The 16,904-nt window shown below is 38.8% G+C and overlaps 1 protein-coding gene across 2 annotated transcripts in view; it reads right to left on the reverse strand.

Annotated features, from left to right (window-relative positions):
• The window catches only part of CAB39L (calcium binding protein 39 like), a 92,505-nt gene that overhangs the window by 28,378 nt on the left and 47,223 nt on the right, over nucleotides 1-16,904 (reverse strand). For both annotated transcript variants that reach the window (XM_021689442.2, XM_021689441.2), the window contains one exon: nucleotides 5,538-5,656. In XM_021689442.2, coding sequence (XP_021545117.1) covers nucleotides 5,538-5,656 — 119 coding nt within the window. The remainder of the gene's footprint in view (nucleotides 1-5,537; nucleotides 5,657-16,904) is intronic.

Raw genomic sequence — 16,904 nt, forward strand, 5'->3', positions numbered from 1 at the left:
CATTCATTCTACCTCTCTGGTATGAATTGTATTTTAAAGTAGTTAAGTTGTTGTGGTAGATGATGGAAAGTTATTCTCTATAAAACTACTCTAGTCAATAAATGCATGAGAGGGGCGCCTGGGTGGCTCAGTCGGTTAAGCATCTGCCTTCGGCTCGGGTCCTGATCTCAGGGTCCTGGGATCAAGCCCTGCATTGGGCTCCCTGCTTGGTGGGAGGCCTGCTTCTCCCTCTCCCACTCCCCCTGCTTGTGTTCCCTCTCCTGCTGTCTCTCTCTGTCAAATAAATAAATAAAATCTTTAAAAAAAAATAAATGCATGAGAAATGACAGGATTAGGAAATCATCTTTTTGTAACTGCTAATGAAATAACTGAATCATACAGTGTTAATCAATGATTGGTAAAACAATCAAGTGTAAGATTGATGAAGAAGTTTACAGTGGATTAAGCTGTCTCCACCTGAACCCACTGCTCAATCTTAGCATTATAAAATGTATGTCTCCTGATGAGATGAAATATGAACTACACAGCACCACCTATAAAATACGATTGCCAAAATAAAACTGAATCTGAATCTAATCAAGTCTTTAAATATAACCTCCAGGACAGAAATACAGGGGACAGTGGAACAAGTTAAGTCACACCATTAGGAAGCAATATGACAAATCCAGAATGGAGGAAATTCTGTAGCACAATGAACTCAGTTTTTCATAAAAAGGGGAGCAGGCACTGTTCTCAATGAAAAGAGACGTTAAAAAGACTTATGTGGCATTACAACCAAATACAGTAAGTGGAACTTGTTAGGATCCTTAACTGAACAAACCAACTATGGAAATTTGGGGGAGGGACAATCAAAGAAAGTTGAGTATGGAGTAGGTATTAGTTACTAAAGAATTATTGTTACTTTTTAAGTATAATGATTACATTGTGGTTATGTAAAATTTATCTTTTTTATTTTTGCAGTGCATATCAAAGTAAATTATTTAGGGTTGATAAAGCAAGATTACATGAGGTTTGGGATTTGCTTTAAAATACTCCAGCCAAAAAAGGAAGGGGAGGTGTTGGGGAGATAGATGAAACAAACACAGCGGAATATTGATGGTTGTTAAGATTGGGTGATGGGTACATAGGGTTTCTTCATACTTTCTACTTTTGTATGTGGTTGAAATTTTTGGATTAAAAATTTTTTAAGTATTATTAGGATAAATTTATGATTTCAGTATTAGACTTCTGGAACATCTTCCATTGGCTATGATTTTTTATGGATCACTGAGAGGGGTTTAAGTTCTCTCAGTAACTTGGAATGTCACTTGCCTGGTCCAAGAGAAAAGTTCATTTAGAGAAAGTCTTTATTTATAATCTTTTCATAAAATTTGGGTTCCAAATCCTTCATATCATGTTTCATATCCTATATCCAGATGATTATCTTTGATGGGCAAATATAAATTTTTTCTTTCTCCCTTCCTTCCTTCCTTGTTAGAATTAGGTTCAACACAGAATGATACTATATTTTCCTAAATAACCTCAGTTTGATTTGTAAATGCACCAATCAAGTTTTGTCTTCAGTTTTTAAGCAATTTACAAGAGATAATTCAGTAAAAATGCTGATCTTTAACAAAGGATTTAACATTTCACACTAAACTAAACAATGGTGATGGGTAAAGTTGATTCTGGCGAAACTGTTCTACTTAGGACTTCTTGTCTACCCTGTACTCAGGATCTTCTATAATTTTCTTTTCCTTCACACCTGAATGGTCCACGAATCTTATTAAAGGTACAGTAATGGTAAAGAACATGGAATTTAGAAACAGATCTGGACTGAAAACTTGGTTCTGTCATTTATTAGCTGCATAACCTTGAGCAGTAGCCTTACTCTAAGTTTCAATGTCCTCATCTATAAAATGGTAAGAGTAATACCCAGTCCTCACAGTATTATTAAAAGAATTAGATGAAATAACATAAGTAAAGATACTGAATGCAATACTTGGCACATAGCATGCGCTCAATAAATGGTATCTACAACAGGATGTGAAGGAATGGATTTAAAGTCTGGATTAAAAAATAAAAGAATCATTATAGCAGAGAATAAAGCACAGGGGTATTATCACCAAATTGTTGATAATGGTTTTCTTTGGGAGAATTTTGGTTTGTACTCCCTCTATATTATACATTTCTTTTTTTTTTTTTTAAGATTTTATTTATTTGTTTGCCAGAGAGAGAGAGAGCACAAGCAGGGGGAGCAGCAGAGGGAGAAGCAAGCTCCCCACTGGGCAAGGAGCCTGATGCAGGGCTCGATTCCAGGACCCTGGGATCACGACCTGACCTGAATGCAGACACTTAACCGACTGAGCCACCCAGGTGTCCCTAGAGTTTAAAATAATAAGTATGTGCTGCTATGAATCAGAAAAAAATTAAAATATTTTTAAAATATTTGCTTTCTTCATTCCCAATATCACCAGTAAAGTTCTGGCCCTAATTATCTCTTGCTTGGACTCTTCCAAGCTGCAGTCTCAGCACCTCCACACTCCAAGCCATTTTCCACACTGCAAACAGAACTCATCACATCTAGTCCCTGGGGAGTTCCATGTTACCTACAGAATGACATTCAGATTCCTTTGTGGGACACAGAAGGCTCTTCATAATCTGTTCTCAGCCTTTCCAGCTATATCCCCCAACTTTTCCTCCCATTCACACTGGACGCCAGCTATACCACAAGTCCTGTCAACTTCCAAACACATTACGCATTTTGATGCCTCCATGCCTTTGCACAGGAGGCACTCAATCCTTCTACTCTTTGTGCCTATTTGGCAATTTTCTACTTTAAGGCCTGCACCATTTTTGATGTTCCATAAAGTAACAACAATGAGTTGTAATGAGTTGTCTCTTCTCATTGTAGACTATGACTGCTTGAGGAATGGAAAGCTGGGTAGTATTCTGAGAGCACAGACTCTGGAGCCCGACTACTTGGGTTTAAATCATACTAGCTATGTGACTTTGGATAAGTTAGTTAACCTCTCTGGCTGCAGTGTCCTCATGCATAAAATAGGTTATAACAATAACAATAACAACAGCAATAATAACTACCTACAAGACTATTACATAAATACAAAGCAAGTCCTGGCTTTTAGTAAATATGATCTAAACTTCTACCATGACTATTACTATCATTAGTGTTATTACTACTAGTACTGTTACTATTGTAGGCCCTTCATAAATGAACTAATAAGCAGTTTTAGCCTTATGAATAAACTAAATATTAACTTTTCAGAAGGAATGGAAAGATATTTTATAAAACTTTCCTAATGAATCAAAATTGAGGAAGTTATTCTTAAAGTAAATAATTCTTATTTTTTGGGGCACCTGGGTGGCTCAGTCGTTAGGCGTCTGCCTTCGGCTCGGGTCATGATCCCAGGGTCCTGGGATCGAGCCCCGCGTCAGGCTCCCTGCTCTGTGGGAAGCCTGCTTCTCCCTCTCTCACTCCCTCTGCTTGTGTTCCCTCTCTCGCTGTGTCTCTCTCTGTCAAATAAATAAATAAAATCTTTAAAAAATAATAATTCTTATTTTTCTATTGTGTGCTATAAATACAAGAAAATGGAGTCTTAGAATAAAAATCTGTATATTAACAAAGTGGCCTTTTATTAATTAAAAGCAGGGGAGAGGGGCAGAGGGAGAAGCAGGCTCCCCGATGAGCTGGGAGCCCGAGGCAGAACTTGATCCCAGGACCCTGGGATCACGACCTGAGCCGAAGGCAGACACTTAACCAACTGAGCCACCCAGGTGCCCTACCAACTTAATTTTCTAAATAAATATCTAATTATGCTAAATTTTTTTATATCTTCCATAAAGCATCTATAATATGTAAATGTATCAAATGTATATACATTTTACCACATCAAAAAGGAATGAAGTTAATTTTATTTAATTAATCAATTAACTTATTTACTTTTAGACAGAGCCTGAGCGAGAGGGAGGGGCAGAAAGAGAGTGAGAGAGAGAATCTCAAGCAGGCCCCATTCAGTGCAGAGCCCGATGCAGGGCTTGAATTCATGGCCCAGACATCATGACCTGAGCTGAAATCAAGAGTCAGGCACTTAACCAACTGAGACACCCAGGCACCCTGTGGAAGATACTGTTTTAGATCATCCACACCACTGCTCTTCTCCATCAGTCAACACAATCTCCAGGACAACACATTTCAGCATTCTCAAGGGATCGTTTATTTACAAGCTCATTTTTAAAAACTACTATTAATTTATCCTCATTTCCTGAAACATAAATCTGATATTTTTCCTCTCTCCAAAACTCTTCAGTGGCTCCCCATTTCCTTGAGGATAATGTCAAATGTTTTAGAGCTTAACATTTTAGAATCTCCAGAAGTGGATATAAATTGATCACCTTGGCCTTATTCACTAATGACCAGCTGTGCAAATCATATCCTTGTGGGTCCATTAAGACTTGCAGATCCACATGAGCTGCAAATGAGCACTTTACTTTATAATGTTATTCTGGCACTTATATATGACCTTCATCGTATTTGTTTAAAATTGCTCATATGTTTCTATGGAAGTTGCAGCTCTTAAAAGGAATACAGATAATAATTTCTTAGACTAGTAGTTAATGAATACTGTGTGCTAGATGCTGTGCTTTATAAAGCATTATCTCACTGAAGACTCCCAACAACCTACTGATGTAGGTATTATTATTGACTCCTTATTGCAATGAGGAAACCAAGACATATAAGGAAGTTAGGTAACTTGCCCAAGATCTTATAGTAAGTGGCAGAACCCTGGATGAAAACACAAATCTTTCTGATGGTGCAGAGTCAATGGCATATAATACAATATTATTTTAGTGTGAAGGTAATATTATAAATTTTACTTTTATTTTACAGATAAGAAAACAGGTTTGGAAAGGTGCGGTGTCTTGCCTAAGGTCACAGAACCAGGAAGTGCCAAGAGACAAGAAAAAGGAATAATCAGAGAACAAAAATGAGTTCTTATAAATTAAAAATAGAGTAGCTGAAATGAAAATTCAATAGGGTTTATCTTCAATTAAATGTAAAAATAACATCTTCCAACACATAAAAAGATAAGAGATGAAAAACAGAAGAACTAAGAAATCAATCCTGGAGATTCAACTCTGACTAACAGGAAATCTAGAAAGTGAGAATACAGAAAATGGAAGGGAAGAAATTTTCAAAAGAAACAATATGTAACAGAGAATGTTAGCAATCACCGAAATCCACTGTCCTCTTCTTCCTGGACACCTAGACACATTTCTCAGATTTCCTTAAGAAGTAAGGGGCCGAATGACTAAGTGCTCTCAAATGGAATGTGAATGGGAGTAAAGTAAGCCCTTTCCAGACATGGCTGATAATTCCTCCCATGTATTTTCGCCTTCCTATGAGCTGAAATGGCAAGGCTGAACAAAGTGATTGTAGGAACCATTTACCCAACTGAGCCACCCAGGCACCCCAATGCTGTATACTTTTAACAACTATTCTATACTCAAACCTACTTTAAAGGAAACCATGTACCTACCCTTTGAGGAGCATAAACAGAATATGAGGATGAGCACTAATGTACTCCACAGTAGGACTCCGAGTACCTATCTGTCTTCTCAGGATGTTGTTAAATATCTGGGTCACATCTTTTTTTCCCTGTTAAAGAAACAAACAACCATTAAATTGCACAATTGAAATAGGTGAATTATATGGAGTGTAAGTTGTATTTCAAAAGCTGTTTACACATACACACACACAAAGAGAAATAGCACTGTTCTTTGTAATATCCAAAAACATTAATTTATTCCTTTTTTTAGTGATTCAACATTTATATACAGTATAAAATGATCACCATAAATCTAGTTACCATCTCTTACCATAAAAAGTTAATACAATATCATTATCTATATGCCATGTGCTATACAGTACATCCCCAGGACCTATTTATTTTATTTATTTTTTAAATTTATTCTTGTCATATATCTTTAGTCAGCTGTGCTTTCAAACATTCAAACAGAGTCTACAAAATGATGCAGCTCTTTTCACAGGATTTGCACTGTGGTTAATTTGAACAATTAGAAGTCTATTTCTCACAGTTGAAATGGCACAGAAGAATTTAAAATAGTAGTGAATATGATACAATTGAATTCCTTGTGCTTTTTTACCTTTTAGCTTTATATAAGAATAAAATTATGATTAACATTTTTAAACCATCTTAAAGGAGGGAAAATAGATGAAGAAAATAAAGATTTTAGCAAATACAGGTTGGAATCAAATTCCTTTTTCTTAAATGTACTTTTTAGTAATTTTTTCCTTCCACTTTATCAATTCCCACTCCAAGTTGGTGCATTAAAAAAAAAAAAGAATGTGAGTTTTCTATTAGGTGGATACACATTTTAGGTGATCGTAAGAAATCATATCTAACCTAGAGAAGTAGAGAGGACCGCTCAGTCTTAGTAGCCTGAGGCAGAGGAACTATAGCCAGTCTTGGATAAGACTTTTTAGAGCCCTCATTTACAAGACTTCCACTCTCACACACCCTACAACCTGAGGCTCATCTCCTTCTCCAACTGAAGCTCTGAATTGCAAACAGAAGTTTTTTGTTTTGTTTTGTCTTTTTAAAGATTTTGTTTATTTATTTGGGAGAGAGAGAGAGACAGTGAAAGAGAGCACGAGCAGGGAGGAGAGGGAGAAGCGGGCTCCCTGTGCGGGGCTCTCTGGGCGGGGCTCGATCCCAGGACTCTGGGATCATGACCTGAGCCGAAGGCAGCCGCTTAACTGACTGAGTCCCCCAGGCACCCTGAGTTTTTGTTTTTTAACATTTTATTTTTAAGTAATCTCCACACCCAATGTGGGGCTTGAACTCACAACCCTGAGATCAAGAGTTGTACGTGCTTCTGACTAAACCAGCCAGGCACCCTGAACAGGAGTTTTTTTTATATGAAAAAAAGGACAAGAAGACATTCCATTGTCAGTTACTATGGCCCTGATTCTGGCCTTCGTCTCTCAGCTGAACTGTTAAAGAGTACCTTTCACAGTTACATCCTCTACTTCAAAGCAGTCTTCACTCTGTGGAGTGAGCTGAGTGGAAATGCAAATCTGACTATGCCAGTCTCTTAAGCTCTTCAATGCCTTCCTTTTGCTTATAAAGGAGTCCAACGCCCTCCATGACCTGGTCCTTGCCTACCTCTCCAGCCACATCTCACTTTCCAATTCCTACTTCAAGTTCTATTAATAACAAATGGCTGAACTACATAAACATATACACAATCTTTCTATACCTTTGTTCCTGTTCTTCTCTTTGTCCTGAATGCTTTTCCTTCCTTTCTTTTTGTAGCTAAATCTTAGGCACTCTGTAACCCGGGCTCAGGGGTGCCAAGAGCACCTGGCTCCAGGATTCCCAAACAGACCAGGTTCAGCCACTCACCGCTGACAAAATCTAAAGGCAGAGAGATGAGTGGTGGTGAAACAAGAAAGGAATGTATTTCAGTGAGGCCAACACCGGGAAGACAGCAGACTAGTGTCTGAAAGACTATCTCCAAAGTGCTGAAAATACTTCTGGGTTTATATAAGGAAAATGTGGGACAAAGTTTGGTGGGTATATGTAGGTAAGCAGTAAAGATCATTGTCTTGGGGTCAATCATGTGCGGTCTTGCTGACGTCAGGGCAGACTTTTTTGCTTGAGGGGTAGTTTCAGTTGCCTGCAGGGGTCTTTTGCCTGAGTTAAGAGATAAGCTGGAAAAAAGAACTTAATTTGAAGGTGCAGACAGGTCAAAATGGAGGTCACTGAAGTCCTCTTTCAATCCTGCAGATTTAGTTAAGAAGTATTCACCTCTAGGATAACTGCCCCTCTCTGTGTGACAACATCTTTGCCTACATAGACCAGTACCTCCTCTTCCCTTTCTACCCCTACCTTCATCTCCACCACAGTCATAGCAGCTAACATTAAGTGCTTACTCTGTGCCTGGCACTTATAGTAAGAACTTTACATGTATTTTCCAATCCTCATAACAACCTTATAATGTACATTCTATAAGTAAGGAAATTAAGGACTAGTGAGGTTACCTTATGTAGGTGGGATGTGGGAGAGCCAGGACTCCATCCAAAACTGATGGAATCCAGAGTCTGGGTTCTTAGCCATCATACTAAACTGATTCCAACACTGAACACAGTATACCGAAATGAATTTTGTCTCTAACTCCCTCATCACACTGATAGCTCCCAAGGATAAGTCATATTTCAATGGCCGTAGCAGGGCCCGATATATAGTAGGCATTCAGTATTTATTGGCTGATTTATTACTTTAGAGGCGTAGTCATCCATAAACCCTTTATCACAAATCTAGACCACTGAGTCTCATGTACCTATTAATGTGGCACTTTTTTAATACCAAAAGAAGTAGGACCCCAAATGAAAACACTAAGATTATTCAATTAATTATTCAATCTTAAAGCTACTAGCCATATAAAATATGGACTAAGTACTGATTAAGAATATTAATATATATAAATATATAATAAATATTTATTATATAATATAATAATTAATATATAGAGAAATATTCTTAAAGGATTCACTTTATCAACAACTGGCTTGAAATGGATCACAGACTTAAATGTAAAACATAAAACTATAAAACTTCTAGAAAAAAATAGAGGAAAATCCTCAGGATCTAGATTTAGGCATATAATTCTTAAACTTGACACTAAAAGCACAATCTAGAAAACAAAAACTAATAAATTGGACTTCAACAAAATTCAACACTTTTGTAAAAGATCTTGTTAATAGGATGAAAAGACAAGTTACAGATGGGGAGAAAATACTTCAAGCCATATATATGACAAAAAACTAGTGCTAGAATATATAAAGAAGCCTCTGAACTTGGTAGTATAAAATACAAACGCATTAGAAAATGGGCAAAAGACACGAAGAGACATTTCACCAAAGAGGATCTACAGATGGCTACAAGCACATAAAATACGTTCAACATAATTAGCCATTAGGGAAATGCAAATTAAGATCACTGGGAGATATTATTACATATGCCTATCAAAACGACTAAAATAAAGGGGCGCCTGGGTGGCTCAGTTGGTTAAGCGACTGCCTTCAGCTCAGGTTATGATCCTGGAGTCCCTGGATCGAGTCCCGCATCGGGCTCCCTGCTCGGCAGGGAGCCTGCTTCTCCCTCTGGCCCTCCCCCCTCTCATGTGCTCTCTGTCTCTCTCATTCTCTCTGTCTCAGATAAATAAATAAAATCTTTAAAAAAAAAAAAAAGAAAAAAAGACTAAAATAAATAATGACACCAAATGCTGACAAAAATGCAAAGAAACTACACTTGTACTTTGTTGGTGGAGATCTAACATATATAGTTAATCTGGAAAACAATTTGGCAATTTCTTAAAAACCTTTTTTTTTTTTTTAAAGATTTTATTTATTTTTTTGACAGAGAGAGACATAGCGAGAGCAGGAACACAAGCAGGGGGAGTGGGAGAGGGAGAAGCAGGCTTCCCGCAGAGCAGGGAGCCCGATGTGGGACTCGATCCCAGTACCCTGGGATCATGACCTGAGCCGAGGGCAGACGCTTAACGACTGAGCCACCCAGGCGCCCAATTTCTTAAAAACCTTAACATGTGGGGTGCCTGGGTGGCTCAGTTGTTTGAGTGTCTGACTCTTGTTTTTGGCTTAGGTCATGACCTCAGAGTCCTGGGATCAGGCCCCGTGTCAGACTGTGTTGGGTATAGAGCCTGCGTGAGTGTTTTCTCTCTCTGCCCCTCCCCTTGCTCTCTCTCTCTCTGAAGTAAATAAATAAATCTTTAAAAAAATAAAATAAAGGGCGCCTGGGGTGACTCAGTCGGTTAAGCAGCTGCCATCAGCTCAGGTCATGATCTCAGGGTTCTGAGATGGAGCCCCACGTCGGGCTCCCTGCTCAGTGGGGAGCTTGCTTCTCGCTCTCCCTCTGCCTGCCACTCCCCCTGCTTGTGCTCATCCTCTCTCTAATAAATAAATAAAATCTTTAAAAAATAAATAAATAAAATAAAATAAAATAAAAACTTAACATGCAACTACTATACTAGCAGTTGCACTCCTGGTATTTATCACAGGGAAATGAAACCTGGCCATGAATGTTCATAGTGGCTTTATTCGTAATAATCAAAAGCAGGAAACAACCTAGAAATCCTTCCACAGGTAAATGGTTAAACAAACTGGGCTATATACCCATACCAGGGACTGAGCAATAAAAAGGAATGAACTTTGAAACATGCAGCAACCTGGATGAATCTTAAGGAATTATGCTGAGTGAAAAATGCCAGTAACAAAAGGTTACATAACCTAAGTGTCCATCAACAGACAAATGGATAAGGAAGATGTGGTATATTTATACAATGGAATGCTACACAGACGTAAAAAAGGGTAAGACTGTGCCATTTGAGACACGGATGAGCATAAGGAGTATTATGCTTAGTGAAATAAGTCAGACCGTGAAAGACAAATACCACATGATTTTACTCATATGTGGAATCTAAAAAAAAAAAAAAAACACCCACAAATGAATAAGCAAATAAAATGCCAAATTAGACCTATACATACAGAGAACAAACTGATAGTTGCCAGAGGGGAGAAAAGTGGGGGTTGGGTAAAATGGGTGAAGGGGAGTAGGAGATCTAGGCTTCCAGTTATGGAATAAATAAGTCAAGAAAGCATAATGAATATAGTCAATGATACCGTAATGGTGATGTATGGGAACAGATGGTAGCTACACTTGCAGTGACCACAGCATAATGTATGAACTTAAGGAATCACTATGTTGTACACTTGAAACTGATGTAACATTGTGTGTCAACCCAAATAAAAAATTTTAAAAGATTACACATGATATGGTTCCATTTATATTCAGATTGCAGAAAGGCGAACCAATTTGTGGTTGCTAGAGCCTGAGGATGGGGTAAGGCAGGCAAGCGGCTATAAAAGGGCAAGAGGAGGAATCTTTGTGGTGACGGAAATTTCCAGATCTTGACTTTATCAATATCAGTGTCCTGGTCATGTCACTGCGCTACGGTTTTGCAAGATATTGCCATCAGGGAAACTGGTACATGAGATCTCTCTGTATTATTTATTATTGGTTTTCTTGTTGGAGGCAGTTGGAGGAAGCTGGAGGAAGAAAGCAGGGGAAGTGCCCCCTAGCTCTTTCGGGAGACTGTAGCCAGCAACTAGATGCAATGCTAATGAAAAGCCAGAACCTCAGACAGTAGCTTGTAAAGTATGCATCAAACCCCTTCCAGGGCAAGACTGGGAGATGGGTGTTTTTGTCGCGCTTCCTCTGTGCTAGTCTGGGGGAGGTGGGGATAGTTGCAACAAGTGCTCTTGCACCCATGAACAACTGCTCCTTTGTTTGCTATAGTCCTGTGGGACTCATGAATGCAAGCCCTGTTAGCTTTCATACGTAGGTGATTTGGGGGACCATCCCTTAGTTGGCAGCCTTAAAACTTGGGGCACCAGATATGTGGTCCAAACCCTTTGCTCCTCAAAGAGAAGCTGGGCGTTGGGGTTCCCCCCCAACTGAATGGTGCTATGCCAGGGGGTTGGGTTTTATGGCCAGTGTGTCTCAGCCTTTCCTACCCATTTTGATGCAGATATTTTCTCAGTTGCTCAATGAATAGGAGTCACTCAGCTAATTTCTAGATTTCTTTCAGAGGGAATTCCTGCATGTGTAACTGTACATTCTGTTTATCCATAGGAGGAGGGAAATTCAGGAGCCTCCTATGGTGCTATCTAAGTCCAGAGTCCCAGAATTTTTTTAAATGATAAAATTCAATGCTGGTTCTCATATATTTCTGGTGAGGATATAAAGCAATTTAATAATACCTGACTGATGTCCTAGAATCTCAAATTGGGAAATCTAGCTGAGAAAATAATCCCAAATGACAATCTTAAATACGGAAGAAAAGTTTCAGACACAGAGACTTTTTTTTCAAAGAGAGAATGAACACGCGTGTGTGAGCAGAGGAGGGACAGAGGGAGAAGGAGATTGAGAATGCTAAGCAGGCTCCAGGCCCAGCACAGAGCCTGATGTGGGTCTTGATCTCATGACCTTGAGACCATGATCTCAGCCAAAATCAAGAGTCAGATGCTTAACCGGCACAGAAATCTTTATCATAGTGGTGATAATACAGAGTTAGAAATAATCAGTATGTCCAGAATTAGGCGGGTTACATAAATTATAGTATATGTAACTGGCAGAAATAAGAACATCAAAATATTGGCAATGATTAAATACAAGAAAAATCTATGGCTAGCCATTGCTTTCATTTTATTTATTCCATGGAGAGAAACAGAGAAGGGTAGAAATAAGGGAGAAAAAGAGAGAAGAACTCAGAAGAAAGGAAGGAAAGGGAGCCAGGGAGGAAGAAGAATTTTTTTTTTTAACGATTTTATTTATTTATTTGAGAGAGAGAGAATGAGAGAGAGCATGAGAGGGAGGAGGGCCAGAGGGAGAAGCAGACTCCCCGCCGAGCAGGGAGCCCGATGTGGGACTCGATCCAGGGACTCCAGGATCATGACCTGAGCCGAAGGCAGTCGCTTAACCAACTGAGCCACCCAGGCGCCCGAGGAAGAAGAATTTTAAAAAAGGGGAGAGAGAGAGATTAAAACAAAACAAAACAAAACAAAACAGACACAAGGGAAAGCAAATTTTATCTTCCTTTAAGAAAAACACACTATATAAAATCCAAATTTTAACAGAAAATTAGGACCTGAGTCTTCAGTTTAAAAGGATGCTTTAGGATCAGGTGCTCTCATAATTTTAAAACACAAAAAATGTTCATACTATTTCATACTAAATGAATTTCATTTACACATATGTTAAACAATATACTTGTATAAGAGGTATAACTGTAAATATAAATAAAATTTAAAATGAAGGAAGTCATCTGTTCTGTTCAAACCTTTCTAGACTCTGCAGTAATCCTGCACAATACCAATCCTCTTTGAAAAGTCGTAAGAGCATGTTTTTCATACTTCCCAGTGAAATGCCACAAGAACATTTCCATACAGCATTCCAGTGAACAGTAGAAATGAAGCTCCACAGAACTCTATCCAACTTTTACACAGAGGAAAACATTCTTCTGGTTCATTAGCAAATAATGTGCAAAGGCAAAGGAAGCCCCCTGTGGATAACAAAAACAAGCTCTGATACCAGGAATAGCTTCTCAAATCAGAGGAATGGAAAGGATTAGAGAAAACTTAAACAGGTACCAGATGATTAATGATGGTCCTTCCATAATACAGAACCTTTGCAGATATCCATTCATCACACTATACCTAACTGGAGTAAAACCTTAACTATTTCAAAATCAGTCTTCAGCAACCCTCAGAGTGCTAGATTTCAAGTTCTGGATCTAGAAGTGGCCAGAAAACAAAAGAAAAAAAAAGTGTTTGATGGTAAGGAAGCAACCTCTAGAAATGACCCCAAATGCCTAATATTAGCCAGTAATTCTAAGATTACATATAATGTAACTGAACAGATGCCAAACTTGAAGAAGCACTTGTGTTAAGCTGACAAATTCAAAAAGGTCAGCCCTAACATGAGATAGTCAACGATTATCTGCAGAATGAATGATACATACGGAGGTATCAACTGGAATGAAATAAGAGAAAAAGACAGAAGAAAGAAGCAATGAACAGCAAGTAGAAGGAACTGCTGAAAAAGAGCATCCTTCACTGATAACAGAAGTGAGAGAAGGCAGGGACGCCTGGTGGCTCAGTTGGTTAAGTGTCTGCCTTCGGCTCAGGCCCTGGGATTGAGTCCCGCATCAAGTTCAGCATCAGGCTCCTTGCTCACAGGGAGCCTGCTTCTCCCTCTGTCTGCCGCTCCCCCTGCTTGTGCTCTCATTCTCTCTCTCTCTCTCTGACAAATACGTAAATAAAATCTTAAAAAAAAAAAAAAGAAGTGAGAAGCAAAAGAGAGCAGCATTGCAAAAGAAGACACCCATTTTAAAATTGCAGCCATTGACTTGTATATAGGATATATAAAGAATTCTCAAAATTCAACAACCAAATGAAAAGAGGGCAAAAGATCTATATAGACAATTCACAAAAGAATAGATATGTGGCAAATAAACACACGAAAAGGTGCTCAACATCATTAGTCATTAAGGGAATGCAAATTAAAACCACAATATACCACTGACACTTAAGTGGCTAAAATTTAAAAAAAAAAACAAAGCTAAAAGCAAACAAACAAAAACCCCAACACTACCCAACTATCCTACTTCTAGGTATTTACACAAGTGAAATGAAAACCTACATCTGCACACACAAACTGTGCATAAATGGTTATAGAGGTTCTATTTGTAACTGCTCAAAACTGGAAATTCCCCAAATATCCCCCAACTGGGGAATAGATAAATGGTCTGTGTTTATCCATGCAGTGGAATACTACTCAGCAATAAAAAGGAATAAACTCCTGATACACAGCAACAACACAGATGAATCCTAATGCATTATGCATTAAGTGGAAGAAGCCAGACCCAAAAGGCTACATTTTGCATGATTCCATTTCCACATTTGTTAAGGCAAATTATACAAGGACAGAAGACAGATCAGTGGTTGCCAGAGGCTGAGGGTAGGAAAAAGAGCTGATTACAATGGGGCATGGGAAAATGTTGGGGGTGATGCAATTAATGTTACTGTTTGTAAATTACACCTTAAGTTTTTAAAAAATGAAACATAATTGTAGCCATTGAAGTCATGGACTTCTCTCCTCTGCTCTCCTCCCTCTCTTCTGCTCCTGTATGTGTTGGCTTGCGGAAGAGGGGTGGGGAGAGCTGAGGTGGGTAGGGCAAATGTTTGTGCTGAATTTCAGTAGCAGAACTAGATATGCAGAGCCGTCTGCAAGGCGTTGGGGGTGAGGAGTGTTCACTGCGTGGCTGAGTGCTTTGCAGGGGACCAAAATTCAAACTGAACTAATTTACAGATACTGGGAAAGTTTCAGAGAACCCAAGCACAGGCTAGCTCAGAATTAGTTGCTCTCAAATTTTTTCAGTATAATTATATTTACACATTGCAAGAATTCCAACGCAGAGGGGCGCCTGGGTGGCTCAGTTGGTTAAGCAACTGCCTTCGGCTCAGGTCATGATCCTGGAGTCCCGGGATCGAGTCCCGCATCGGGCTCCCTGCTCAGCAGGGAGTCTGTTTCTCCCTCTGACCCTCCCCCCTCTCATGTGCTCTCTCTCATTCTCTCTGTCTCAAATAAATAAATAAAATCTTTAAAAAAAAAAAAAAAAAAGAATTCCAACGCAGAGCTCCTTCCAAACCCCCTGGCCCTCTCTATCTCTCTCCCCATCTTCATTCTTCTTTCTGTCTTTTCTGCAGGCTGGCTTCCTCTACTTTTTTAGTTTACATGGTAGGAAATCTGACCACTGATGCAGAAATTATGGAATATCGTTAGCTCCTAATTAGAGAGTGAGGTTCTATCTCAGTTTTAGCCAGAATCCTGCAAAATACTCGGGCCCTGCTTTGATGAGATGTCTATTACTAGGCCAATCAGCTGTGTGGTGGGCAGGGTGTCATGCTGCACAAAAAGGTTGCTCCCACTGTAACTACGTGGGTGGGGAAGGAGGGACCATTCCCCAGAAAGCAGAGGGGATAAAACATGTTGTACGTTATACAATGGCGTGAGCAGTCTTTATCTTTATGGCAGGTTACATTCCTTAAAAAGTATGGTAAGGTCAAACTAAAATGGTCATTGTCTTAATTTTTATAGGGGGAATATGACCAATTAACATGTTACACTGCTGATTAAGGGCCTGATGCCAAATACCATTTTATATCACCTATAAATTATGTACCTTTATAGGATACATGTTTCTAAAGTTTATATTCATTAGTTTAAGAGGACAAGAGGGTAATGATAACATAAAATTCCATTTAATATGATATAGTATTTCCTCACCTGTAACTGTAAATTCTGTAACTTAATTTGTCTAATGACGGGTGCAAAATATATAAACAACCAACCAGACTCAAGACCAACTAGAATCAATGCCCTACACACATAGTAAGCATTTCAAATTGTTAAATGCATGAAGCAGTAATACAGTAATAAAACCAAAGGTGAAGGACCACTTTAAAGAGGGCCAAGGAACAGAAAAGGATTTTTAAAAAGGGACAGAAATTTTCAAAAATTTAGGACCATAAAATGGGTAAATGAGAAGCTGATACTGGAGTGCTTACTTTGCTGACTTTTAAAAAATGTAGCAAGAAATAATAATCAGAGATTAAATTATCACAGCAGAAAGTTCTCTGCTTCTTTGGATTGCTTTCTAATTCAGCCTGACCAGATGACTTTGCATCCACCCCAGTTTTGCAAAGCACACCTGCCCTTAAAATGAATGCATCAATAAATTCATCCTTTGATCTCTTATCACATGGTGTTTCAAAACATCAGAGTCTGAAGCTGTGTCTTGAATAGTGGCCAAACCTCAAAAAACACAACTCTGAGTTTGGTCCTGAGCCCATAAAATCTGAAGACTTGCAATCTCAGCCACAAGTCTTTTTTTTTTTTTTTAACTTCATAAAAATATGCAGAAGTGGTTCCTTTCTGTCAGCAATTTTAAGGTTTAAAGGATTAGATTAAAAATTTATGGCTATTAAGTAATAAGATTTCCTTTTTAAACAATTTTAACTCAAAGGTCTGCCTCCTAACTAGCCCTTATTCACATAATAGTAGGATCCTCTAGTACTTTCCCCACCCTGATGGGCCACTTTGCTCTGGATTCCTGAAGGAGAAATGGATTTGTCACACAGACTCCCAAGCAGTTTCTGCTACCCAATCTAAGCCACTGCCATGGCCACCATAACTGCTGTCAGCTCTGGATCCTAAACCCCTGCTCCAAGCTCCTCTCAA

Source organism: Neomonachus schauinslandi, chromosome 3 (genome assembly GCF_002201575.2).
Source record: "Neomonachus schauinslandi chromosome 3, ASM220157v2, whole genome shotgun sequence".
NCBI lineage: Eukaryota > Metazoa > Chordata > Mammalia > Carnivora > Phocidae > Neomonachus > Neomonachus schauinslandi.